Here is a 27,298-nt window from a genome sequence, read left to right on the forward strand (position 1 = left end):
AACAAGAAGGGCTTTTTCAAATATATCAGCAGCAAAAGGAAGATTAGGGAGAATGTGAACCTGCTGAAGAACAAGGAGGGTGCTTTGGTGACAGAAGATTCAGAGAAGGCTGAACTACTGAATGCCTTCTTTGCTTCAGTCTTCACCTCCAAGGCTGGCCCCTGGGAAGGCCAGTCCCTGAAGGATAGTGGGATAGTCTGGAGAACAGAAGACTTTCCCTTGGTGGTTGAGGATGGCGTTACAGACCTGTTGGGCAAGCTTAACACCCATAAATCTATGGGACTTGACAGGATGCACCCAAGAGTGATCTGTGAGGGAGCTGGCTGATGTGGTTAAGCCACTCTCCATCATTTTTGAACAATCATGGAGGACAGGTGAGGCGCCTGAGGACTGAAGGAAGACCAATGTCACTCCAGTCTTCAAAAAGGGGCATGAAGGAGGACCTGGGAAACTGCAGGCCGGTCAGCCTCACCTCCATCCCTGGAAAGGAGATGGAACAATTCATCCTGAATGTCATCACTAAACATATGAAGGAAAAGGTGGTTATCAGGGAGACTCAGATGGAGAACTGGCTGAATCACAGAGCCCAGAAGGTCATGATCAATGATACAGAGTCAAGTTGGCGGCCTGTGGCCAGTGGAGTTCCAAAGGCATCAGTTCTGAGGCCAATCTTATTCAACATCTTCATCAACAATGTGGATGAAAGGACAGAGTGTACCCTCAGCAAGTTTGCTGATGACACCAAACTGGGAGGACTGGCTGATTCCCCAGAAGGCTGTGCTGCCATTCAGCAGGATCTTGACCAGCTTGAGAGTTGGGCAGAGAGGAACCTCATGAGGTTCAACAAGGACAAGTGCAGAGTCCTGAATCTGGGGAGGAACAACCCCATGCACCAGCACAGGCTGGGACTGAACTGCTGGAGAGCAGCTCTGCAGAGAGAGACCTGAGAGTCCTGATTGGTCATAAACTGAACATGAGCCAGCAATGTGCCCTCGTGGCCAAGAAGGCCAATGGCATCCTAGGATGCATCAAGATAAATGTGGCCAGCAGGTCAAGGGAGGTTCTGCTCCCTCTCTACTTTGCCACGGTGAGGCCTCATCTGGAGTCCTGTGTCCAGTTCTGAGCTCCTCAGGTCTAGAGGGACAGAGAACTTCTGGAGAGAGTCCAGTGCAGGGCCACCAAGATGATCAGGGGACTGGAGCATCATCCTTATGAGGGAAAGCTGTGGAATCTGGAATTTTTCAGCCTGGAGGAGACTGAGGAGGGACCTCAATAATATAAGTATTTAAAAGGTGTATGTCAAGAGCATGGGGCAACACTTTTTTGTGTAGTGTCCAGTGGCAGGACAAGGGGTAATGGGATGAAGCTGGAACACAAAAAAATCCATGTAAACATAAGGAAAAACTATTTTCCTGTGAGGGTGACGGAGCAGTGGCACAGGCTGCCCAGGGAGGGTGTGGAGTCTCCTTCCTTGGAGGTTTTCAAAACCTGCCTGGACAAGTTCCTGTGTGACCTGATCTAGGTCTTCTGCAGGGAGTTGGACTAGATGATCTCTAAAGGTCCCTTCCAATACCTACCATTCTGTGATTCTGTGAAATAAATTTCAAAGATGTCAAACCAGAATTTTGACGGAGCCCATAATGCCTCAAATGACTGCATTTCACAAAATCGGCATTTACTGTGCAAACAACAAAATAAAGATACAGAAAACAGAGTGTCAATCCTCTGGCTCCTTGTCCAGTTTTGAGGTACTTTAATAACGATTTCATATTTGAACCTGACACCTCCAAACTGCAAGACCATGCAGTAGGGCATGATTTGCCAGGAGGGGGCAATGCAACTACACAGGCAGTTGGTGTATACCAACAAATCCAGGACCTAGTTCATATGGTGGAATGCTGAAAATCAATACAGATCCTCTAATTTTCTATTCATAAAATATTATTATTCTGTCTTATATCCAGATGGAAGTTGATAAATACATATGTAAATAATTTCTCTCACAAAGAATTAGGTAGCCTAGTATCAGTTCAGGAAGAGGATTGGAAAGATTAATAGACTTTTCTTTGTCCACACTAGAGATAACCAGAATCACAGCAGGACATCTTACTCAGTACCAATTCAAACTGCAATCAATTAAAATTAAGTAGATACAAATGACCTCACCTTCAGTAAAAGAAACAAAACCTTGGCAAAAATCACCTGCAGGTACACCTACGTTAGCATCTTGGTTCAGATCGGGAGTGCTCTTTTAAAGTGAATCATTCAACCATCCCCACTTACCCAGCTTCATTTCATATTTTGAAGTTGTCTTGGAGTGCCAACCACTCCTTTTGGATGAAATTAAAAAGGCAGATGCACTCCAACCACAAGCAAGCATGCAGTCTAGACCTCAGCTAATCCAAAGGAACTACTCCTGTATTTAAACACATGGGCTGAAATCTTTGGGTCCTCAGCACTTTAATTATTGTGCTCCACAAATCTGCCTCTACAGGACTGGACTACTTGCCAATGGAGCTATAACCTAACACTTCAAAAACATCCGTCTTAGGTTCTCACAACCAGGGACAGAGACACCATTTAATGAAGTTATCCTGAACTGCAGAGGTCCACAAAAAATGGGATTCCACCATAGCTCATTCTGAAATTCCCAAACCAGATTCAGTTTTGCAAATTCAATTAGTGTCTCCACATTGCTGCACAGAAACAGACACATGTTAGAACAGCTCAGAACAGCTCAGGTGTCTAGTTTTAGCCATCTAAACAGTTATATGTCATGTAGCTGATATTTAGGCAGCTAGTCTTTATGGGATTTTTGAAGGGGGGAAGGTGTTGGGAAGAGGATAAATAATCCCCTTCCCAAAACGTTTCAGGTAATTTTCTGTACTTTGACCACATATCTTTTCCATCTCTTCAATAATACACAAATTATCAGGTTGCTGCAACAAAGAGTTTTAGAAGTCATCCATGTGCCTTTTAAAAAATAATCTTTTCTCTAATACTGCTGAAAATTACAGCCTTTGGCAGATATCCTAAACACCGTTCCTGTTGCAGCCTTGGTCAAAACTGTCTAGGCTCTGTGCCAGCATTGTAAGAACAAGCCCTAGATTTTAATTTAGGAAGTGGAGTGGGGGAGGGGGCAGGGAGAAAAGTAGGGGATGTATAAGCAACTTGTCCAGTGGCATTATCTAATGCATAAAATTCTTCCCAAAGAATATTAAACAAATATATCCAAACATACACTTACCTTACACAAGCAAAAATTACAAGAAGGCAAAGTTTATCAATAAAGTGAGGGAAGCCCAGAGAGTCAATGGCAGACACTGGTCTTAACTCTCATTAAAAAGCTCTTCATTGTTTACTGGCTTGATCAAAACAAGGGGGTTGAGTTAAGGACAAAGTGACAACATTTCAATATTTTGGCCTTCAATTGTGTCACAACGCTGATGTTTATCTAAATATGTGTCTACCACCCTTCCCCCATCTTCAAGTGCTTGTTTTGGCTGTTTTGTTAAAAATCACTTGGGATCACACATTATTCCAACACAAGAGCCAACAAATTAACTGGGGTTTTTTTGAAAGCTATATGTGAGTCCTTTTTTTAATCCACTTTAAGAGCAATATGCCTGCCCCATTACCTGCAAAAGGAAATCTTTATAGGTCATTATTCACATTTATGTCTACAAGGGAACCAGGCAGAGACTTAATAAACGGTAAAGCTTTTCTCTCACAAACTTTACATAGTTTACTGTGCAACCTTATTCATTAATACATCTACCTAGGTTACATGCCATCTTGCGTTTGCAGAAGCTGTTGGTTCTGTTTTGTATTTTAAAAAGCAAGACTGATTAAATATAACTTTCAGGTAAGTGCCTTTTCTTTTTTAATTGCTCATTAAAGTAAGATTTCTGAAACATCCCCAAAAAGCTAAACAATGAGCAGCAAAAAGAAAACAGCTTTGTTGCTTCTACTAGCAGCAGCATTGCTTTTATTTTAAAAAGAAATTCCAGATTTCAAACGTTGCACTGATTACTTAGGCGAAATGACCTAGATCATTTAACCATAATCTCCTTCCTCACCAGAAAAAGTACCACCTGCAGAACCTTAGAGATTAGACGGGCATTTAAAAGGAAATCATTGACTCCCATATTAAGAAAACATTTAGAGGCATTAGTGGTATCTCAACTTTTGCCCACCTTTGACAATACCACTAAAATATTTTATTTTCATATCTTCCCTGCCTCTTTTTATTCTTTGCCCCCCACACAAAATCACTACACAGCCAGAGTCTAAAAGCAGTTGGAAGTGCTATGATGTTTATCTTGGCCATCTTAGAAGGGTGGGGATGAAACAGATGAGAAACAGAGTTTTATATGCCTTCTCCTTGTCCCTCCTCCTGGCTTCATGTCTGACTGAGTCTTTGCTACCAGTCCCTCCTTACAGCAGCACTAAACTCACTCAATTGCACATTGAAAAAGAGGGATAAGGAGCATAACCTGACCTGGAAAGCTATTTGCAACTTTGTATTATTTATTACGTAAACATGTCATGGGATGCAAATCAACATTTGGTCCTGGTTGTGTCCCCATTAAACATTACCAGGATTTGGAAAAGCAGACTGGGTGCAGTTTTTCCATCACTGCAAAGCGAATAGTTGAAACGGAGACTCAAGAAAGAGGTCATTTGAGGACGACGGGAATTTGACCCTGAACTTCCTGAGGAGCCAGAGAATTGGTTTTACTTCATCTCTGTGTCATAGCCAGCTCTGGCCTGAAGAAGTGTTCTGAAATCCTCCTGCCTCTGAAGCTCACACTGCATATTCTGTCTATTTATATATAAACATACATGAGACCTTAGGAGGTGAAAAGTATGACAAAATAATATTTTATATGGATATTAATTTTCTTTCCTCTTCAGGTACTGTATGCAAATCACATACAATATCACAAGAGTCATTTGCATATTTGTAATTTTTTTCAGAATTATAATATTAACACTGATTTATAAATCATGTTTATAAATCTAAGTGGCTTTTAGTCATCACGATACTATACATGAGAGATTAACACATTACAAAAAGGCCTCTGCCTGCCATGAACAAGTGCCAAACACAGATTTTTAGAGAAGGCTTTAAAGGGAAATATGAAGCACGTCATGGCCCCCAAAAAGTAATCTTGAGAAAAAAATCCATCTGGGAATAATTAATGTCTCCCTTTCTTTAAAGCTACCTAAAGTCTAGACATGTTGCCTCTGCTTTGGAACAGAGACCAAGATACAGCTTTCAAACAACAGAGCTTTGGCTCTTGCTGCCTGCACAGGAGCTGACAGATATGCAAATGCTTTGGAAGACTGCTTATATTCAGGTAACCAGACATGGACTTAAGTGCTTTGTTTCCCAGTGGATTTGCACGCCCTGTTTTATTTTCTAAGATGTGCTGGGACTACAGGGAACTCTTAAAATGGATGTGAGAATGGGAAACACAAGGAAGAAGAGGGGCTTCTGATCCCCGAACTCCAGTCTCCTGTCTCTACCTCTTCTAGCCGCCTCCTTTGCTCCTTCTGCTGCTCGATGCGCTTCTGCCTCTCTGCCAGCAGTTGCCTCTTGTACTCCTCCTGCTCACGGAGCTGCTGCTCCTGCAGCAGCTGCTGCCTCCGAAGGGCCTCGGACCGTTCCTTGTTTTCCTGCTGCAGCCTCAGGAAATCACGTCGGAGGGTTGATTCTCCAGGCACATTGACAATGGAACTGCAACAAGAGGAAGTTAAAGCCTCCTGTACAGTAAAGCCCGATGGGCTATTTAATACATTTTCCAAAGCAGGGGAACATTAATAAAATACAGTATGATGTTAAATTTTAATCTCGTTTCTTTTGGAGTGAAGACAGTGGATGCATGTCAAACGCACACTGTCAGTGGAAGACGTGAAATGAGGCCAAGTAAAATAAGGACCAACTCTGACATTGTGCATCCCCTGGCCAATCATATTTGCCATAAATCTCCCCCCATCCAGAACTCTCTGGGTCTAGGCTGTGTGAGGGGGAGCTTAAAACCTTTAGCAGTCAGAGAATAGGTATTCAAACCCTTTGGGTGGTTGGTGTGGCTTGTGCATGCACTGAATAAGAGACAGAAATTTATCATGCTCCTGATTTATAGCCACAGACCTTTAGATTTGGTTCGCATAGACTGCCCAGAGTCCTCTCAAAAGCAATTATTACCTTGGCTCCCCTTCTTGTTCAGGCACTTCCTCCTCTTCTTCCTCACTTCCACTATATTCATACTCCGTCTCATCTAACAGGAAAGAAACAAAGGCCTAGATAGTGCTTATGTTTAATTTTAGGAAAATGAGGAGTTGCAGTAGTGCCTTAGTGAACTGGTTCCTTTCCCTTTCAATGAGAAGATGTATTGCAGAACCTAGAACTCTTTCTACAGATAGCAAACTTATCTTCTCACACTTGTAAAGCAGCACGGTCCTTTGCAGCTGGCTTTCAGCAAATTCTCACCAGGTTTTACATGTAAGACAAGACACCTGGAAAACCTCAGCACCACCTGAATAAAGAGAACAGGCTGCCCAAGATATTTGCTTCATAGCTTTTGTGATGGGTTATTTCCTGCGAGTCTGATTTATGGCATCATTCCAGGAACGGACCTACCACAGACCAAAAGAGAGAAAGGTATATATGCCAACATCCTCCTAAATACTGTTTAATGTTTGTATGGAAGAAGCAGTGGCCCAGAAGTGAGTGAATTTAACTTCTCTGAAAGTAAGGCACTTGAAATTGATATTTTCTCTGTAGAGGACAGAACAAAACCTAAAAGCCTGCTGATAGTCAAAACATGAGTTAAAGAACCTTTCAAGGGTTTGGGTTGCTTGGAGATTTTCTAGGGGTGGGGATTTGGAAAGCGAAGCAGGACAAAAATATGTCTTTTTAACAAGCTGTAATACTTGATTTTTAGAAACTGCATACCTTTCTCTCCTCTCTTCTTCCTGGTCCTGTCTATATGGTCCTTAAGCTGGATTCGAACTTGCCTCTCATTTGGTTGGTCACGTATAAAGGGATGTTTCAAGAGTTGTTCTGTAGAAGGTCGCTGCATGTAATTCTTCACTAGACAACCTTCTATAAAGCTGAAAAACTTTTTTGACCTGAGAAAGCAGGGAGGGGGGGAAAAAAACAAAACAAGATCACGGGGTAAACCTTTTTTCAGTTCTTCCTCAAAGTCTAATTCCTTTCCTCAAAGAGCATCGCATCCCAGAGGATGGTACTAGCACTGTCTGCAAGTGGGCCTCCCAAACAGAGCTGAGGGTGTACCAGCTGAGCATTGGGCTGGATGAACACAAGGCAATACCAACATACCTGCAGTGCTTAGGCACAGCCTCATAGTAATGTGCCCTCTTTCACAGGCCTAATTGCCCTGAAAGGTAGGATCTGTTAGTGAAGGCAAATCATGCAAACCCAGCTCTGCCACTTCCAGACGAGACCTGGGGAGCATCCAGCTTGCTTGGAGCACGGGCAGGGCAGCTCTGGTTTGCCTCCACCTGCCCATGCTATCTAAGGGCACGTCTGCTTCAGAACAGCCGTACTGAAAGCTGCAGGAACTGTGGCCACATTCCCCTGACACAAGCAGTACCTTGTGTGTTGATTTTGTACACACCTAGGCTCAATGAGACAGGTCTGCAAGAATTTAAGATTCTTTTACTTTTTTACCTGAAGAGCCACATACACCAAAATAAAAAACCTTGTAGATTAACAGGTAGGTGTTGAATAATGTTGTCTGTTCAACAAAGGCAGTAAGAGGTCAAATTCTCACTGATGCAATTTAAGGGCACGAACTGAACTGAGCTCTTTCTGCTCCTTGCATACAACGACTGAGTATGGGAGTTAGCAAAGGTGGGAGCATCACCTTCCCAAATTTGCACTTCATTTGAACTCTGGACCTCTGCAGACAGATGTCATCAAACACGCCACCATGCAAAACACTAATGATGTAAATATACAAAACTGTATTTTTCATCATTTGGCCTATTTTCTCATAACCTGCCACTAAGCACACTATCATAACAGTCAGAGCACTGCTGGCTTTGGCCAGAGTAATTTTTTGATTGCCAGGTGCTCTCAACCTGCTCCCACGCTTGGGCAGCAAACAACTCCATTACAGGGTTAGGTGGAAAAGCAATGGTTTCCATCCATTATTCCACTTTCCTACTCCAATCTACGAGACTGAATTCAAGGTAACTTTATTGTTTGTTTGTTTTATTTCTCACACCTTCACTGTTATTATTCTCACTTAAAAAGGTTAACGGAAAGCTTACACAAATACTGTATATACATCTCTACTCCTTTAACGTATGCAGAAAGCAAGTATGAGAGAGGGATGCCTTGACAATGCAAGTGCATAAATAAGTCAATCCTGGCAAAGACCAAGCCCAGCAAGCAAGGTGAATTTATATTATGTTGATATTGAACAGGCAGTCAAATCACTTCATTATTTTGACAGGATCACAGCATCCTGTGATCCTACTCAATCTATATGAAACTGCTTTCCAGGGAGTATTTTTGTTTCCAGTGTGCCAGTTGTAACCAGTAACTGGGAGGAAATCCTCCGATACTAATGGATTCTTCTCAGCTGGCAAGAAGCACACACTCAATTCCAATCGGTTACCATAATTATAGTAAAAGCCTTCATTAGTTTTAATAGCTCCTTTCAACTTAGCAGCTAGAACACTATAGTGCTGTTCTGTTTCTGTGTTACGATACATCTGAGAAAACATATTGCATATTAAGAGTGCTGTGGGAGTTTATTCTTTAAAATATGGATCCATTTGTCACCTTAATACAGATGCTGCTCTGTCAAGGCAAAAAAACTTGGTTTTTATTTTCACATAACTGAGGGTAAATTTTTTCTGGGAGAAACAAAACTAAATAAACACCATACAAGCTTTTTACTTCATGCTTTCATTCAGCGACACAGGAGATAACAACAGAGTGTCTTTCGCTAACTTAAATTGCTTCATAGTTCTGTGTAAGTGGTTACAAAACAGCACGTGATGAAACAACAAGGAAACATATCCTACAAAAAAGGCTACAAACAAGATATAACTAATACATACCATTTCTTGGATTTTAACCGTGGGGGAGGGTTCCTGGGTATCAGAAAGAGTGCCCTCATGGGATGCATGTCACAAAGCGCTGAAGGAAAGAAAACAAAACCAAACAGAAACACACAGACATTGGCTTAGTTACTCTCTGTCAATACCACGGCTTCAACTTCCACAACCATTCCCTACCATCCCAAGTGCACATGCAGCAGATGCAGACAGCAGCACGGCTAAATAGAATTAGCTTGAAATGACAATAATTCCACAGCTCAGTGTGCCAAGGGTGGCCCCAAAAAGAGAAAGACATTAAGGCATGGATTAACCTTCAGAATCAACCATAATGAGAACATCTGTGCACAGCCCTCCTCCAGCCCCAAATAATCTAACTCACGTTCCGGTCAATAAAATACTGGGAGATGATAATGGCAGAAGGGAGGAATGACACAGTTACTGTTTCATACAAACTTCCCTCCCCCTGCTCTTCTTTCCCATTATAGAGGATACCTCCTTTTGACTCTCCAGACTTGGATATTTTCTTTACTCCAAGGCCTGACAGTTTTGAAGCATGGGAGGGTCTGTATCAAAAAACATTCCCTGCAGAACTGAAACGCAAACCCATGACTTCTGTCAAAGAAAGTCTCATTGGTTTCAGCTTAGTGGGAGACCAGGATCTCTGCTGGGGTGCCCTTCCTCCTGATCCACAACAAAGCACCACAGCAGAGCCAACACATGGAAATAAGCAGTGAGTGAGGCTGCCCAAGAAAGGTCACTGGAAACAAATCCTCTGATTTTACCATCTTCCCATGCTTGACCTCTTGTACCATCAGTCTCAGCCTGAACGATTACTGCACGAAAAGGTAGCATTTTCTACCCACACAACAGAAATTCTGAAGAAACAGACTGATATAAAGAGGACTGTAGCCCCAGAAACAAGGGGCCACAACCTTGGCAGAGAAGCCTCTTGGATGCCTATCAATCTCATTAGACCACCAAGCTTACAGATGTGCTCTTCAGCTGCTGCTGGAGGAGGAGGCAGAGCCCACATGCCAGAGGACAGATCAAAGCAAGAACTGCTCAGCATGTACATTGGATCTTTGCTTACTTCAGAAATGTCTCTCATGTTTTTTACACAAAGAGGGACCAAGCTCTGCTTTGGTTTGGAAATAAAAAATACTATTGTCTAATTCCAGGTTTACAAAACCCACAGACACAGCTTTTAATTGAAAGCCATCCAGGCAACCCAATGCACTCAACAAAAAGGTATAGCAAAAAAGGAGGTCAAGTGGTAGTTCAAACGCTGTTAAAACAGCACTGGCTGAGGTGTCCTGGGAGCAGCTCTCACATGTGCATTCATGCAAACGTGCAATTGGAAAGAAAAAAAACCCCAAACCAAAACCAAACTGTTAGACCTCCTAAAACACGAATCAAAACAAGAGCATCATGATTCGACTTATCAGGCAGCGGCTATAATGAAATGACTACTTTTCTAACCTAGGAAAATATCAATACTTTATTTCAATATGAATATTTCAAAGACAGAGGTTTCAAGCTGGGCTGTGGTGTGGTGGTGGTCGGTTGTGTGTTAAAAAAAAAAAATCATCACTCTTAGGTACTTTAGGCTATTATTTCTTAAATACAGAGCTCCAGTTGGAGGTGGTTTGCTAGTTCAGTAAGGACCTTCATCAAAATTCCCATTAAAAGCCAAAACGCCATGCCTGATTTCTTTTAAGTCCTATTCTCCTCACACATATTATTTGTCTGCCTTTGACATTCATACAGAATAACCACGTGAGGGGAAAGTAAGTTATTAAAAGTTGTGTATTTTTGGTCTCTGGGTTTCTCTCTTAAAAATACCCATGCTGACTGGTAAGTATTCTTAAGCAGGGAGCATTAAGCTCAATATTTTAGGCTGAAGATGGATTTACAGTTTATGTCACTGCTAAAGCAGATCAACACCACCCAGCGATGAGTGGAAACAAAAGGAGACACAACGTTAGCATTACCCAGACCGACAGAAAGCCAAGACAGAAACAATTGCTACATATGCTTTTCTCATTAAGGTCAGTTTTCTCAAGGCCCCACTGCCTTTCTCCCTGGGCTAAGGTTTCAGCATCCCAGGCCAGGCCATACACAAACTGGGACACAACTCCAAAACACAATATACTACCCATAGGAAGGAAGTCTGACACTCGATTACCTTCCAAATATTCCTGCTATAGAAACTGAATTACTGCAATCTGCACTGTAGTGCTTCGACACAATCCTATCTTTATCAAAAGCATTGCTATTTATGGGATTTTATATTTATAGGGCAGGCAAAACTGAAGAGAACAGAAATAACATAAGGATACTTTGAGAAACCTCAAAACTAGGCTTAGATTACAACCAGCATCTCCCAAGTATACGTTTCAGTCTTAATCAGCCCACTGGAGAAGCATACGTATCACTTACGGGGAGCTCCTTCTGCCATCTCTATGGCTGTAATGCCGCATGACCAAAGGTCACTCTGCATAAAAAGAGAGAAACCATATGTTAGTAGGTGGATTTACCCATTCAGACAGTAAGAGAGTACTATTTACAGAGGCCCTGTAGGTGAGACTGAAACCAAATACCACAGCTATTTAAATAATCTAAGCTATTTTTTTCTTGTAGCGGTACCATAAAATCCTACTTTTCATATAATACATATAGATGTGCAGAAATGCACACACAGATTCATACAGAGTATGCAAACAACCCTTTCGAGTAACATGTTAAAATATATTCACATCATAGCAAGGAAAAAAATACATTTGTCCAGAATCTATGTCTATGGAACAACAGAATTTTCAATGTTCCTATGTTCACAAAAGATCAAACAAGGGCACTGCCAGGGTGTGCAGAGATGCAGTTCCAAAAACAAAAGCTCAACACAAATTTAAATTGGCCAAGAGATGTCAAAAATGTTAAAAACTACAAGAAAGAATTCTTTGGATACATAAACAACAAGTAGAAACAGAAGGATAATATTGGCCCACTGTTTAACAGAAGAGGTGAACAGGTCATTGACAGTGCTGAAAAGGCAGAGGTTCTCCAAGCTTTCTTCACCTCTGTGTTTTTCAGCACTGTTGGACTCCAGGCCCTGGGAACAAGCCTCCAGGCTGATGCAAATACAAATCCATCGTCAGTGAAGGAAGAGTTGGTATGTAAACTATTACAGAAGCTTGACCCCTACAAGTCGATGGGCTCTGACAATATCCACACAAAGGTGTTGAGAGAGCTGGCCGATGTCACTGCAAAGCTGCTCTCCATAATCTTTGAGAAGCCATGGAGATCAGGGGACTTCCCAGAAGACTGGAAGAAGGCTAATTACTGTGCAATCTGATCTAGGTGAACCTGCTTTGGCAGGGCAGTTGGACTAGATGATCTTTAGAGGTCTCTTTCAATCCCTTGAGAAAATCAGCCTGGATTAAAGAAGGCTTAGAGGAGACCTTTTCATCACACTTCAGTATTTAAAGGGTGGCTACAAAGATGGAGACCCCCTTTTTGAAGGAGTCACATGGAAAAGACAAGGAGTAAAGGGTACAAGCTATCCTGGGGAGATTCTGATTGGACACAATTTCACGATGAGAACAACTAACCATTGGAATACTTTCCCCATGGAAGTGGAATCATCTCCCCTACATTGGACATTTTTAAGATTTTGTTTTTAAGATTCAGCTGTGGACAGGGTGCCACACCATCTTGTCTAGACCATGCTTTTGCCAAGAAAGGTTGCACCAGGCAATCCTTGAGGTCTCTTCCAACCTGGCATTCTAAGATTCTATGATTACCTTGCAGTAGAATCACAGAAAACACCGCACCTGTTCCTCCAAATAAAAGATGGTGAAAAGGAAAAACTATGAAGACTACTAGGCAAAAAAAACCCCCAAACCTGGAAGGTCTTTTTCAGGGTCTAAACCAACAAATAAACAAACAAATACAGATTATACCCAGTCCTGGACTTTTTCTAGTCCAAATAATAGCTAAGGGAACAGCTGTCACTGTTAAAACTGCAAGAAGCCTCTGTTGGACACAGTGCTTGCAGTTAAAGCAAATGCCCCTTCCCTATCATCTCAGCTGTGCTTCACAAGTCCTTCAGTGAGAGCCTTTCCAGGTACCAACTCTGGCCAGTGCCCCTGACTAGCAAGAGCTTGAGTGAGAGCCAGGAGAGTCAGACACAGCAAGAGCTGGGAAAGTCCTGGCAAGGAAGTAACTCCACAAACTGCTGCAGCTCACGGGGCAAAACATTGGAGAAGGCTGCTGAAAGAGAACTGTTCTTGACCATAAAAGTTTTGGGGTTTTTGTTTAATTAGATCTTTTTTTTAATTAGTCAAAACTAATGATTAAATAAGCTCTGCAAGCAGAGAAGTATTTCTAGTGATTGTCTTTTCAGATCCAGTAAGGCAATATTTTCCTTTGGTCTGATCCAGCCATTGAGGCTAAACCACAGATTCATGATCTTACAAAATCTTCCAACCATGAATTGTTTGGTGGAAAGCACCCTACAGGCTCAATCAGGAACAATAAACAGGTGTTTTCAGAGGCAGGAGTTATTTTTCACATCACTACTGCATTAACACACATTGTAAAGAGCTTTTCTCCTTTATTAGATCATTTACAAATATCTAAATGGTGGATGTCAGGAGGTTGGGGCATCCCTTTTTTCTGTTGTAGCTAGCAACAGGACAAGGGGTATTGGGATGAAGCTGGAACACAAAAAGTTCCACTTAAACATAAGAAAAACCTATTTGGCACAGGTTGCCCAGGGAGGGTGTGGAGTCTCCTTCCTTGGAGGTCTTCAAGACCCACCTGGACACGTTCCTATGCGACCTGATCTAGGTGAACCTGCTTCTGCAGGGGGGTTGGACTAGATGATCTCTAAAGGTCCCTTCCAACCCTACCACTCTATGATTCTATGACTTAATAACCACCCTGTCTTCCTAATAATTCCACCTGCAAAGATATAAATCATTATCTTTAGTACATTGAGCTGATGGAAGTAAAAAGAGATGAAATCAAGACAAACAGAATCAATCTGATCAATCTTAGTCAAAACATTCAAAAACACCAATTAAAATAATCTAGATTGTTTAAATATATTTAGACATACACAAACATACCACTATCAATCTCAGCAAATTGATACAACTGATATTCAGCTTTAAATTCATTGTAAGGCCTTCAGTCATAGGCTTTCTGATAACTTTGTTGCCCTTCTTAGTTAAAAGTCGGGGAAATATGCACAAGTCTAAGTGAAGATCTTTTTTTAAAGCATATTTTCACTTTTTTTCCTTTCCTTGTGCTTTCATTAAAGCAAGTTGAGAAGAACTTCTAAGACTACAGTATGCTTTCACTACAGAAATTTAACTTTAAATAGAGACATATAATATTCTTAAGTGCAAATACCATCAAGCCAATTACAGTTCTGCAGTAATTACATCTTTAGTTTGCTGCAAACTATGTAAAAAATACCTTTGTTGAGAACTGTTACAATGTATACATTTTTATCAACATATATTTGTATGTTAAAACCAGGAACAGGCACAAGTTAAAAAGCTCCTTCTGTACTTCTCTGGCTCTCCAGATGGTGGTTCTATTTAAGGTAACACCTAAAATGTATTGTTCTGGGTTACTACAATAACTGGGACGTAGTCTAACACAATTTAAAGTACAATCATTATACAAATTGAGAACATGAGTGTTTCCGATTAAACTCTTTTTTGCTTTCTCCAAGCACCTACAGTACACTGAAGTCCTTATTTCTCAAAGCTATGACCATACAAGTAACCACAACTCAGTTAGAATTTCTTTCTTTTCAGAGTTGTCAGGCATTGGAATGGGCTGCCCAGGGAGGTGGTGGAGTTACCGTCCCTGGAGGTGTTTAACAGACAGGTGGATGTTGCACTTAGGGAAATGGTCTTGTGGTTGATAGGGCTGGGACAAAGGCCCTTCTTTAAAGGTCTCTTCCAGCTGAAATAACTCTGTGATTCTATGATTCTAACTGTCAAAGGTTACAATTTGCCAGCAGCTCATACCTTGTTCTCCTGGAATAAGAATGTTCCCTGACAAAATAGTATCAAAGCATAAGAAGTCTCAACAACTGCCATCATTCACGGACATTCATAATGCAAGTGTATGAGTTTTGTATATTGTGTTTGGGGTTTTTTTTCTCTGAATAGGACTCTCTTACTCTGTAATCATACGTAGCATCTGGATTTTCATCACAGGCAATAACTTCTGGAGCCATCCAGTACGGAGTTCCAATAAAAGTATTTCTCCTGCCAACTGTCCTGTCCAGCTGAGCGCTCACACCGAAATCCACTGTGGGTGGGAAAAGAGTAAAATAAAATAAGAGGGGAAAAATAATGCAGTGATTACTTCTGTAAGGTGGATTGCAAATAAAACCCTGTGGATGTTCCATGTGGGAGGATCACACTGAGAAGAAATATGATGGTGACAGGCTCTCTCTATGATGACAGGCTGAGAAAGTTGGGATTGTTTAGCTTGGAGAAGAGAAGGCTCTAGGGAGAGCTTATAGCAGTCTTAAAGTGCCTAAAGGGGCCTACAGGTAACTGGAGACAAACTTTTTACAAGAGTATGTAGTGATAGGACAAGGCTTTAAGTTAAAAGGAGGTAGGTTTAGATTAGATATCAGGAAGAAATTCTTCACTATAAGGATGGTGAGACACCGGCACAGGTTGCCCAGAGGGGTTGTGGATGCCGCATCCCTGGCAGTGTTCAAGGCCAGGCTGGATGGGGCTTGGAGCACCTAGTGGAAGTTGTTCCTGTCCATGGAAAAGCAGTTGGACTAGATGATCTTTAAGGTTCCTTCCAACTCAAACCATTCTGTGATTAATATTGAGGCAGCCAAGTCCCTGAGGTTCACATGTAGCACGCTAGGGCCACCAGCGTAAAGGGATATGGCAGCGTTTGACCATCTCTCCTACACCTCTCACCAACCTAACTGTAGAGAAGGGAGTGTACAGTTGCAAAAATACTGCCTAGCAGGCTGAGGAAAGGCTATTCCCCTACCAAATGGTGAAGTCAAGCATCTCTGTTATACAGAAGGAGTTGCTTCCCAAAGGTACTGCTCATTCTATGGAGCAACCACACGCATAAACACATCTCCCTTTCAGCTGTCCACCTTCTCTGATCTAAAATCAGACAGTAAAAATAATCTGTTGCTCAGGGAATTGCTCTCTCTGCTCTAACACACACAGTAGATGTGTCAATAGGAGCAAAAGATAAGGATTATTCAAGAAGTGCTAACTTTCAGCACACACAGGTTGCAAAAGAGGTGCCTGTTTCGTTACAAGGCAAACACATTACAAGGGTGTTTTCTTCCCTTCAGTTCTCCCTGCTCACGACAACAGTGGTATGTGCCTTTCTATCCCAGTAACTGCATCTGTTCAAGGAAGGCTGTGTCAGATTGACTGCATCCATCATCTGAGCGATACTGACAAACTGGCGTAGATAAGCTCAGTGGGAACAACAGTTTGGGAGCTTCTGTGCTCCACTTTGGACCAAAAGGAGCAAAGCTCTCCCAAGACTTTCCTCCTCCAGCAGCCAGGACATCTTCCCATGCCTCATGATGCAGGAAGGTGTAATGCAAAACAGAAGGGATGTGGGCTGGGTGGGAGGGCTTCAGCACAGCTCTATATTTAACGAAAAAAAGGTGGTGAATATAGCATGATACAAACACAGAAGGTTAAAGTGTGCAGTAACTGGAAGAGATAGATTAAAGAAGAGTTAAAAAAACAGTATGTCCACTTGGAAGAGAAAGAAGAGACCAGGGATGAGCATGGTAGGCATGCCAGAGCTGGAACTGCCTTCTGAACCTGATGTCATCCCTTGAGAGTGCCATCCAGATCGCATTTTTGTGCCCAGAACCTGAACAGCAGGTGCTATTTTAATTAAAGTCAAACACAAAAAGAGATTCCCACCACTTCCTGAGTCCAGAAACAAAGGGAATCAGAACAAACTCAAGTCACGCACAGCTCAATGCAGGGCACAAAACTATCCCCTCACTGATACTGGCATGAAAGCCAATATCTAATGAAATGTAACAAAAACCTGCACTCCATCCTCCCAATGCAGGAGGAAATATGTGCAGGGCCCCGATCCACATGGGAGCAGTGACAGAGTGCTCATGCTACAGAACATGTTGCAGAGCTCTTAAGGGATGAAAATAATTTGGGAACATCATAAACCCAAAGGCTGAACAAACAGTGAAGCGAATGTACGTGCCTACTTACCGAGTTTCACTTCTGCATTCTCTGTTAACAACACATTTTGCCCTTTGATGTCCCTGTGAATCACATGATGGGCATGAAGATGTGCCAACCCCTGCATTAAGGAGAAGAGAAAAAGAGGATGTTTAGAATTAGGCTATCAGATTAGCAACAGACTACCCATACCCAGCACCCCCAGAGCCCATAGCACTGTGTTTCAGGCTCTTGCTCAGCAGCTGGGTGCAATAGGACTCACAGGAGCCTTGGAGCAGCACACCACCCACAGAGCTTTTGGTAATGGAACAGACACAGGCCCCAGGTCATGTACACATGGTACCTAGATACAGCCCAACATCTGCACTGTGCAAACACCTCTCAGCTATCATGTGAAGAAAGTTCAGCTCCCAGAAAGTCTCCACTCAATGACAGACATCAGCATCAGTGTACATCTGTGGCATTTGAGATGCACAGTGTCATCCAGAATTTAGTCTGTGGAAGCGGGGTGGAGCAAGAAAGGAGGAAGCATCAGCATACACCCCCAAGAAGGGAATGGGAGAGTGACATATGACAGCGGGGGACAACTGATGACAAACAAAAGCTCTCTGCTGCAAAGTCTAGCTGCTTTCTAGTCTTCATAAATACAAAGCCAGATAATTGTTTCTCAGGAAAAAAAATCAAAAACACGTGTAAAATTAAAAATAAAAAAAGCATGAGCGTTATACTTTCCAAAGGAAACAAAACCTCCTGGCATACGGTGCATTTTGTTGAGACAGCACCTGGATGCATGCCCCAAAGCATTAGCCATGTGGAGGGAGGGCTGAGGAAGACATATGTTGCATTTTACTCTCTAATGTAATTGAGAGAACAACAGGCAACCCTCTTAGCAACTGCCTGTATTTTGATTTCTCCTCAGCTCTCTGCTCGGAAAATTGCAGCCTCCGGTGGGATCATCTTGCCTGTTCGTGTTGCCCTCATCGGCTTTTAATGTTTTATGAAAAATAAAGAAATAGAACCTTTACAGCTGCAAGAGGTTAAGAGAGCAGTGGTTGCTGTAGAGAAATATTTCCTAACACATGTTCTTCATTAAATGATCATTTACCAGTTTGCCTACATAACCATTGGACCATTTTCTTTTTTTAAACTAGTTAATGAGCGTGAAAAAAATAAAAACCACCATCCACAGCTCCTCCCCACACGTCAAGTGAATCAAGTGATGTGCCCAAGACCCTTCTCTGCCAGCTAAGTGTGGTCTTATTTTCCACAAGAAGGAAGGCTTTTCTAAGGCTTCACACAGGATACTTTTTAAAGCCTTCTGCAACAATGACCCGTCCAGAGAGATAACTGTTTCTTCTTTCCAGAGTATCATCTAACCTTACTGAAAAAACACATTTGGGTTTATAAAGGGGTAAGAGGAGACAGAGGGGCATATGTCCATTCTCCTGCAGTCCCCAGGCTCCTCCATCCACACAGGATCAACCCTCACCTGTGTCTCCACTCATAGCAATCTTTGTCATTTTAGCTCATTTTAACTTTCTGTTTCACAACCTCTTTCCTCCATCTCTGACAAATTTGGGTGTCGACTCAGGTTTTGCAATGTCTCATGGCAAGATGAGTTTAGCATTCCTTTTTTTCCAGGTATTCCAGTTCCTGCTAGCAAGCAATTAAGGCTCCTTTTGCAAAATCTCTCACAGGAATGTGAAAATAGCTTTCACCTAACTCTTTTCTGAGGTAAATCATTTTTTCCTCTTCTCAGCGAGCGTGACTACTTTACCTAAGGAGAACCTAGGATGAAGGCAACGTAGCGTGCAATACCTGCAAGGTCACACAGTTCTCAAATCAAGCATAAGGTCAGTCCTAGTACAAGTTAGCTTTTGTCATATTAAAGCATGCTATCCATTTGATTTGAAATACAACCATCAGTAAGTATTCAACCTTTCTTCTCTCTCAGAAATAACTTAAAATGTGCCAGCCCAAACACCAGCAGCCAGACTCTCTCCTAGCATTTAGAATTAGAGCAAGAGACCAGAATGGTATGTCTCTCTCCCTCATCATCTTAAAAAAATCACTAAGGCAGAGACAATCTGTAACAGAAAACAGCAGTATTGACTTATATAAGAGCCAGTGGTGGTTTCCTATAGCATAAAGCCCTTCAGAACTTCATTTATGATGAGGTAACTGAACAAACATACTGTGTCGTGGTATGGGTAGGAGGCAATTTGTTTTACAAAGAAGCATGAGGAAAGCCATGCAAGATTTACTTAGCACAGCAAACAAAGGACAATTCAAACAGCACTTCAACTGTACCAACTAGAAATTTAATATGAGTAGTAATGAGTTAAAGCTTCAAGTTTTAGAAAACTGGTAAGTGGCATTTGGGCTCCCCAGCTCAAGAGGTATAGAGAATTTCTGGAGAGAGTCCAGCACAGGGCAACCAAGATGATCTGGAGACTGGAACATCCTCCTTATGAGGAAAGGCTGCGGGAACTGGGGCTGTTTAGTCTAGAGGAGATTGCAGGGGGATCTCATTAATATTTACAAGTATATAAATGGTGGATGTCAGGAGGCTGGGGCATCCCTTTTTTCTGTTGTAGTGACAGGTCAAGGGATAATGGAAAGAAGCTGGAACACAAAAAGTTCCATTTAAACATAAAGAAAAACTATTTTCCTGTGAGGGTGAGGGAGCCCTGGCACAGGCTGCCCAGGGAGGGTGTGGAGTCTCCTTCCTTGGAGGTTTTCAAAGCTTGTCTGGATGTGCTCCCGTGCGACCTGATCAGGGTGGACCTACTTTGGTAGGGGGGCTGACTACATGATTTCTACAGCTATCTTCCAATCCCTACCATTCTATGATTCTGTGATCTCTCTCCCTGAGAAACCTTTGCAGTGCTATCTGCTCCGCCAGCACTCTCCAGAGCATAGCCACATACAATAGGACCACCTGCCCTAAGCAGGCTGATGGAACAAGCAACACGTGAGAACATTGCAGTACAGAGGTCTTGACTGCTGGCCTCCCTCCGCTGACCCAATTAGGAGCAGAGAAAGACGGCTGCAAGCACATTTGGAAAAACACATTCCACAGCCTACTGTGTTAGAACAGTTCCAACCTCAGGCTTCTCAAAAATGGCACCTTATGGACACTGTTTCACAGCTTTTACAATAGGTAAGGTCACTGGTTCTTCAGCTGTCTTCTCATGACTAGAAATTGCTATTTTCTGCAAGGCTGCTGTTACAATACAGTACAACTCTCATCGAGTTAAATGATGTGGAGCAGACATCTATATGCTCCCACGCACTCTCTCATGCGATGACAGGGCTAATGGCATTGATCAGAAACAGCTTCTTTTCAGAACCTCAAGCTAGGCTACATCTCTGTAAGACTGTTTCTAAGTTTTCAAGTGCAGCAGACTATTTCCCTTACCCGGAGAATCTCTCTGGAGATATATGCTATCCAGTCTTCCTTCAGAGTATTCCCTTTCGTGTTCTTCACAAGGTCTGTGATAGAGCCTGCTCCACAAAACTCCATAACGAGCTGCAAAACAAATATCAGCACACAACTAACATTAAGCACAGTTCCCAGCTGTCTAGCGAAGCAAAATAATCAGCTTGCAGCATTGATTTGGGAAATTCTCGTGAAGCCCAGAGTATCTTTTATTTTACATCTCTGCCTGGAAAATGGATTTAAACCAAATGTCTCCAATGTGTGTCAGATGTATATGGAATATGTCTCACAATAGTTACCACAATTTCAAGGACTGATTTCATCACTGTAATTTAATGCTGAGAATCTGGATTTGCTCAGCTATGCAAAATGCATTAGCAGCAACAGGAGTAAGAGCACATCTAGTGCTGAAAGAATCACCATTGCAACACATCTTACTCTAACTCCTATTTATTTATGGAAGAACATGCACTGATGTCTGTACTCTGCCATTTCAAACCCAAACGTCAGTCTTCTGTGTGGAGATAAGGTGGGATGAGAGATGTGATGGGTACAGTTCTCAAGTGCAGATTTCTTTTTAAAGCCACACGTTCTTACTGCTCAGCTCATCTGCCTTGTTCCCACGAAATATGTTACTATCCATCTGGGAAATGGGGAAAAAAGTTATTTAAAGAGTAAATTCATTGCTAATAGCAAATCTTGGTTCAGCCGTCCTCTTAAGGACTCATGATTAGCCTGTGTGATTCACTTATCTATCTGCTCAGGCAAGCACCAAATTCTGTTAGTTTGTCTTTCCATAACGTGGTATTTCTGTCATCCTCAAACTACACCCAGAAGGGAAAGACTTATGAACATGCTTGAGAAATCTCTGCTTACCCATAGTTGGTCGTCATGTCCTGGAGGACTTTTCTTAATGAAAGCACCATAATAAGTTGCAATATTTCTATGATGAGAATACTTCTTTAGCATATTAATCTCCAGTTTGATTTCTTCTTCTTCATCCTTTGAAAACAAACAAACAAACCCCATATGCTTAATACACCATGCACATTATTTATTTCCTCTTTCACACAAGTAGGTTTTTTAAAAGTTCAAATGATACCAGCATTGTGCTCAGCAAATACATCCTATGTTCACGCTATCAAAATCCTATTTATTGAGATGGTCTAAAACAGATCTTTACTTTCTCAAGTTTTCAGCAGTGCAAAAAAAAAAAGCAAATGAAGAATGCACTGGACTTCATCCAGTGATGGAGTGGAACAGGATATGTTAAAAAGCCCTGTGCTTGTAATCCTTAAGCAAGTACATAGCTACCAGGCCTTTATTCTACGTAACTTGGAGAACTAGAAAACCGGAAAAATCTGTGAATCTATGATAGAGGAGAATTATTTCCGTTCTCCCTCATTTTTTGTCCTTTAATTTTGAAAATTGCAATGAGTTCCATTTCAGTGCCAGACAGCAGCTCAGTGCAAGCAGCTGCCAAAGCAGGCCCTCTGAGGTGAGTCGCCCCATGGCAGAGACCACAGGGTCCCACCTTGGTGCCAGCACAGGAAAGCAGAGGTGGAGTCAGGAATTCCCCTCAGTGCATAGACAAGGCGTTTTGCCTCGTGCACAAGTTTCCTCCTCCTCCATCTGCCTCCATAGAGGAAGAGCAAGTGCATCAGGAAGAGAGGGCTGGGAGCCGGAGCGGTAAACAGGATGCTGGAACACAAAGGCAGAGGAAGGATTTCCCCCAGCTCCCCCCGTCAAGCAGAGAGCAGCTCAGGTGAAAGGAGGTCATTCCCTTCAAAGAGCTGAAAAGGATAACACTATACAACCACTCTTTAAAAACACCCACAATCCATTTTTGAAGTGACAGTAGGACAGGTTGCATGGTATGGATCCACACCTGCTTTGAGGTGATGTCTGAGCAGGCAGCCAGCAGATACAGAAGCAGATACAGAGGGAGCAAATACCATCCCACTTCCATCTCTCTCTTCCCACACCTAGACTGTGGGAGCCTTCACCTACTACCTCTCCAGGCAACGAATGAAAAGGTTTATCTCCCTTTAGGCATAATCTTTATTCATCGCATGAGTTTCTAGCCTTCGATATCCAGAGGGAAAACGTCTACCTTAAATTGATTCCAGGAAGAAACTGAAACCTCTGTTCCCTAGGGTGGCTGGCTGATGGAAACGGTGGCAAGTATTTTGATTATCCTGTAATGTCAAAGCTGATTACACGAGAAAATTTTAAGCCTTAAACCTCCGTGCAATTTGTACCACTCCAGCAATCAAATATCCTATTCACGATATATGCAGATATTATTACTAAGTACATGTTAACTATTTATACACACTGCTACACACAGTCTTGGCAAAAGAAACCACCCTGTCCTACAAAACAATCAATTATTTGAAACACACTAATAGTGGGATGCAGTGCTCCCTTTTAAATTATTATGAGAGGATTCCCAAAATGCACCAGGGATAAACTATTCTTAAATCTTCTTATGACACATCTTTAAAGTAAAATACTGTGTATTTCTGGAACAAAATCATAAAACAATCTTGTAAATCAAAGTTCCCAGTGAATATCGGCCCTGGGAGGAAGTGTTATGAGAACAGCTTTTTTTTGAGCCAAAAGCTAACTCAGTGCTTCCTCAGCTGCTTCTGTTGTCTTTGCTGTTGTGTGATGTATTTATTTATTTATTTATTTGGACTATATGCAAAAAAAGAGCGAGAGAAAATACAAGAAACTATCACACTGAACTTGGAATTTAGACAAAAATCCTTCTGTAATAGGAACTTTATTAAACTTAACGGATTGGGACTTAGCACTGATAGGTTAGTAAGTGTAATGGGATTAATCTGCTCTTTTGTAGTGACTTTTTATATAAAAATTACTTCCTACCTTCAGTAAATGAATACAATAGCTTTTACAATACAATAGGCAGGATATCCTAAAGGTTGTTTGTGTTTATCTACTGTAACAACAGCCAAAATTACAATGCTTAGGATCTATTCCTGTAAAATAAAATAATAACCCTATCCCCAAAAATCCCCCAAAGAATAAACAACAACAAAGGCACACCAGACCCAGCAGACTGCAGTCAGTTACTACTCTTTCAGTTTTTCTTTGTGGCTGTGTCAAAGCACCTGCCAAATGGCCTACAGCAACCCCAAACACCAAGCTAACAGTGGTCCTAAACTCTTATTTCAGCTGTCATTGAGCATGTCTCCACAACACACAGAATCCCATCAACAGTTCAATCCAGTCAGAATTCCAGCCTACAAAAATAAATGGATTCAGTCATTTTTTGCCAAGCTTTGGAGGACTCCTCTTACTTAATCCCCTTACTTAGTGTGGATCGATAGCTCCCTGGCACCGAGTCCTGAAGACTTTGTGGCGATAGGCACTATTTGAGGATTAATCAGGAAGGAGAAAGCTGCAGTACCACTGTACAGCAACAGGTGCAAGATTAAAAACAAATTAAATTTTAAGACAAATAAAAAAAACTCCACACAGAACTAAAGAAGGCAGTCAGACCATTCCAGATTAAGGAACATTTTTTTCCAAGGTACAATTGATTTCATTCCAGTGTGGACACCTGAAAGAGGCTAAACAATGTGTACCTTACCTGTGTTTACTTCTCCTCACTAACTACAAAAGGAGGATTAGGTCAGTAGCCAAGACTCAGACAACTTGCAGATGTCTTGCACCAAGACAATATGAGTCCCACCCAAAAATCCCATCAGATAAGATAATTTCCATACAGGTCTCTTTATGGACACATGTGCCTCAGGGAGGGCAGGGGCTGCAACAGGGATCCTCCTGTGCAAAGAGAGGTGTTTTGGTGGCCACACTGGAATTTGGATGGGTGACCCAGCCTCAGTGATGGAAGATCCCTCACTTGCTCCCAACAACACACATGCTGCATCCACCCATCTAAGAGTCCCTCCATTTACAGAGGTGCTAGGATCACAAAAGAAGAAAATTAAAACTGATTGAGGCAAGAGACTGTCACTCTCATGAAGTAATATAAAAGTACATCCTTTTTTCTTGGAGGAGAGAGGCAGCTGGTGAGCCTTTCCTAGTGATTTTATGCAGCTGGCATCAATTACCACTTTAAGCCATTATCTGTGAATACAAACTCCCATTGAAACCTTCTTTGTCTGGCCTGTGACAGGGTTGGTATAAGTGTTTTATACTCATACATTCACTGTCTGTTTGTAACAGCATGTCTGATCACCAGTAATTTTTGCAGTAAGCTACACTTTTGCAAGACTTGTGTGGTTAAATCAAGCTTGGAGAGGCTTCCCTCTCCCTTTCCATGCATTTCCCTTCAGAGATTAAATGGCCATGTCAGCATCTCAAGGGATTTCTAGCCGCAACACTGTTTTATCAAAACGACTTTGCCTGTAAGATTAAAAACCACATCGGATGCTGGAACAGAAATCCACCTATGTACGCTAAGATCGTTTCTAACCATTTAAATTAGCCCGTTCAAAATAAAACCAGGGGTGTGGGGGGTCACCTCTTGGCATGCCATGTCTCAGCAGCGGCACCCCACCCACTTGTGTATGGCTGGAGCATAAAATCCCAGCCCCACTCGCTCTTCCGTTCATCACTGCATATCAAACATCACATTATTTTTTTGCACACAAATGGCAAATCAAGGACTTGTTATTTTCATTACATGACCACTATACGAAATTGTGATGACTTAAGTATCTTAATACTTTAATTATCTGACCAAGGTTGTCACTGGAGTGACTCCCAGTCAAATAAAAGCTACTAGAGCAGACCCATGTATGGAATATAAATCTAGACAGCTCAATTATGTCATTTCCATACACTTTCCAAAGGTAGTCCCTCTGCATCATTATTGCATTAAAATTTTGTTTATTTATACAAATTTTTAGAAGAAGAGGAATTCAGAAGTACTCTGTAGGACATTATGGTAGGGAGAAGAGGGAAACCATAGCTTTAGAAACAACAGAAGCAGGGAAGACATAACCATAGGAAAAGAAATATCACTTCATGACTGCTCTGTTTTTATCTACTTCCCTGAACGTCACAGTCTAGATGCCTCAAGAGACCAAGCAAAACAGTCTCAACTTGCCCCAGCACCTCAAATGGTATGAGACCCCTAAGAGAAACTGTCTCTGAGAAACACACCTGATGGAGTAAGGAGGCAGTAACACCGTGTCCCAAGCTCTACAGCACAAGGAAATTATTTCAGGAGATGAATTAAAAAAACAAACAAACAAACAAAAAACACCCCAAAAAAAGCTATAGTCAAAAAAACCCACCCCAAAACAGAAAGGTACACCTAAAGGCACAGTGAGGAAATGTCCAAGGGCATGTAAGTGGTGAGTTTTCATCCACATTCGCCTGGGTGGAAGAGCTGCCTGACAACTGCTCTTTGGTAGCTGTTTATTCTGTCCTCTCAAGTGATGGTACAGCTGAGGGAAGAGAAACTCTGGACAGATTCAAAGAATGGTAGGAGTTGGAATGGACCTTTGGAGATCATCTGGTCTAACCACCTTGCCAAAGCAGGTCCACCTAGACCAGGTCACATAGGAACGTGTCCAGGCAGGTTTTGAAGACCTCCAAGAAAGGAGACTCTACACTCTCCCTAGGCAGCCTGTGCCAGGGCTCCCTCACCCTCACAGTAAAATAGTTTTTTTCCAAATGTTTAAATGGAACTTTTTGTGTTCCAGTTTCTTTCCATTATCCCTTGACCTGTCAATAGATACAGCAGAAAAAATGTGATGCCTCAACCTCCTGACATCCACCATTTAGATACTTGTAAATATTAATGAGATTCCCCCTCAGTCTCCTCTTCTCCAGACTAAACAGCCCCAGTTCCTGAAGCCTTTCCTCATAAGGAGGATGTTCCAGTCTCCAGATCATCTTGGTGGCCCTGTGCTGGACTCTCTCCAGAAGTTTTCTGTTCCTCTTGAGCTGGGGAGCCCCAAAACTGGACACAGCACTCCAGATGCAGAGTAGAGGGGGAGCAGAACCTCCCTGACTTGCTGGCTACAGTCTTCTTGATGCATGCCAGAACGCCATTGGCCTCCTTGGCCATGAGGGCACATTGCTGGCTCATGTTTAGTTTGCTATCGACCAGAACTTCCAGGTCTCTCTCCAGCACATCACCCCTAGTCTGTACTGGTGCATGGGCTTGCTCCTCCGAAATTTCAGAAGATTTTATTTACTCTAGCAGTACAGTGAAGGGAAATGGAAACAAAAAAACACAGTCAAGCAAGGATAAAGCAGGACAATGTTCTGTGATGAAGGTGAGAGCAAGTTTACTTATCCCACCAGATGATTTATATGCTGCCCTAAATTAATTTGCAGAGGAATATCGATCCTCTCAGTCACTTTCCTTTTCAATTTGAGAAATGAGACAGTGACAAATATCAGCTCTCCCTGCAAAAACAACATCTAGTCATTTTAAGCTATGACCAAATGTTTTACAAATTCACACCACTCTCCAACAGTGGAAAGTCAAACACACAGGCAAAGGAGGAGA

The 27,298-nt window shown here is 42.1% G+C and overlaps 1 protein-coding gene across 7 annotated transcripts in view; it reads right to left on the bottom strand.

Annotated features, from left to right (window-relative positions):
- MAP4K4 (mitogen-activated protein kinase kinase kinase kinase 4) overlaps nt 1–27,298 on the bottom strand; it is a 170,435-nt gene that overhangs the window by 40,001 nt on the left and 103,136 nt on the right. For all 7 annotated transcript variants that reach the window (XM_061997561.1, XM_061997525.1, XM_061997534.1 and 4 more), the window contains exons 4-12: nt 21,655–21,780; nt 20,758–20,868; nt 17,367–17,457; nt 15,302–15,432; nt 11,542–11,596; nt 9,103–9,181; nt 6,962–7,137; nt 6,212–6,284; nt 5,533–5,743 (exon numbers count right to left, since the gene is read on the bottom strand). In XM_061997561.1, coding sequence (XP_061853545.1) covers nt 5,533–5,743; nt 6,212–6,284; nt 6,962–7,137; nt 9,103–9,181; nt 11,542–11,596; nt 15,302–15,432; nt 17,367–17,457; nt 20,758–20,868; nt 21,655–21,780 — 1,053 coding nt within the window. The remainder of the gene's footprint in view (nt 1–5,532; nt 5,744–6,211; nt 6,285–6,961; nt 7,138–9,102; nt 9,182–11,541; nt 11,597–15,301; nt 15,433–17,366; nt 17,458–20,757; nt 20,869–21,654; nt 21,781–27,298) is intronic.

The sequence above is a fragment of the Colius striatus genome, chromosome 1, assembly GCF_028858725.1.
Source record: "Colius striatus isolate bColStr4 chromosome 1, bColStr4.1.hap1, whole genome shotgun sequence".
NCBI lineage: Eukaryota > Metazoa > Chordata > Aves > Coliiformes > Coliidae > Colius > Colius striatus.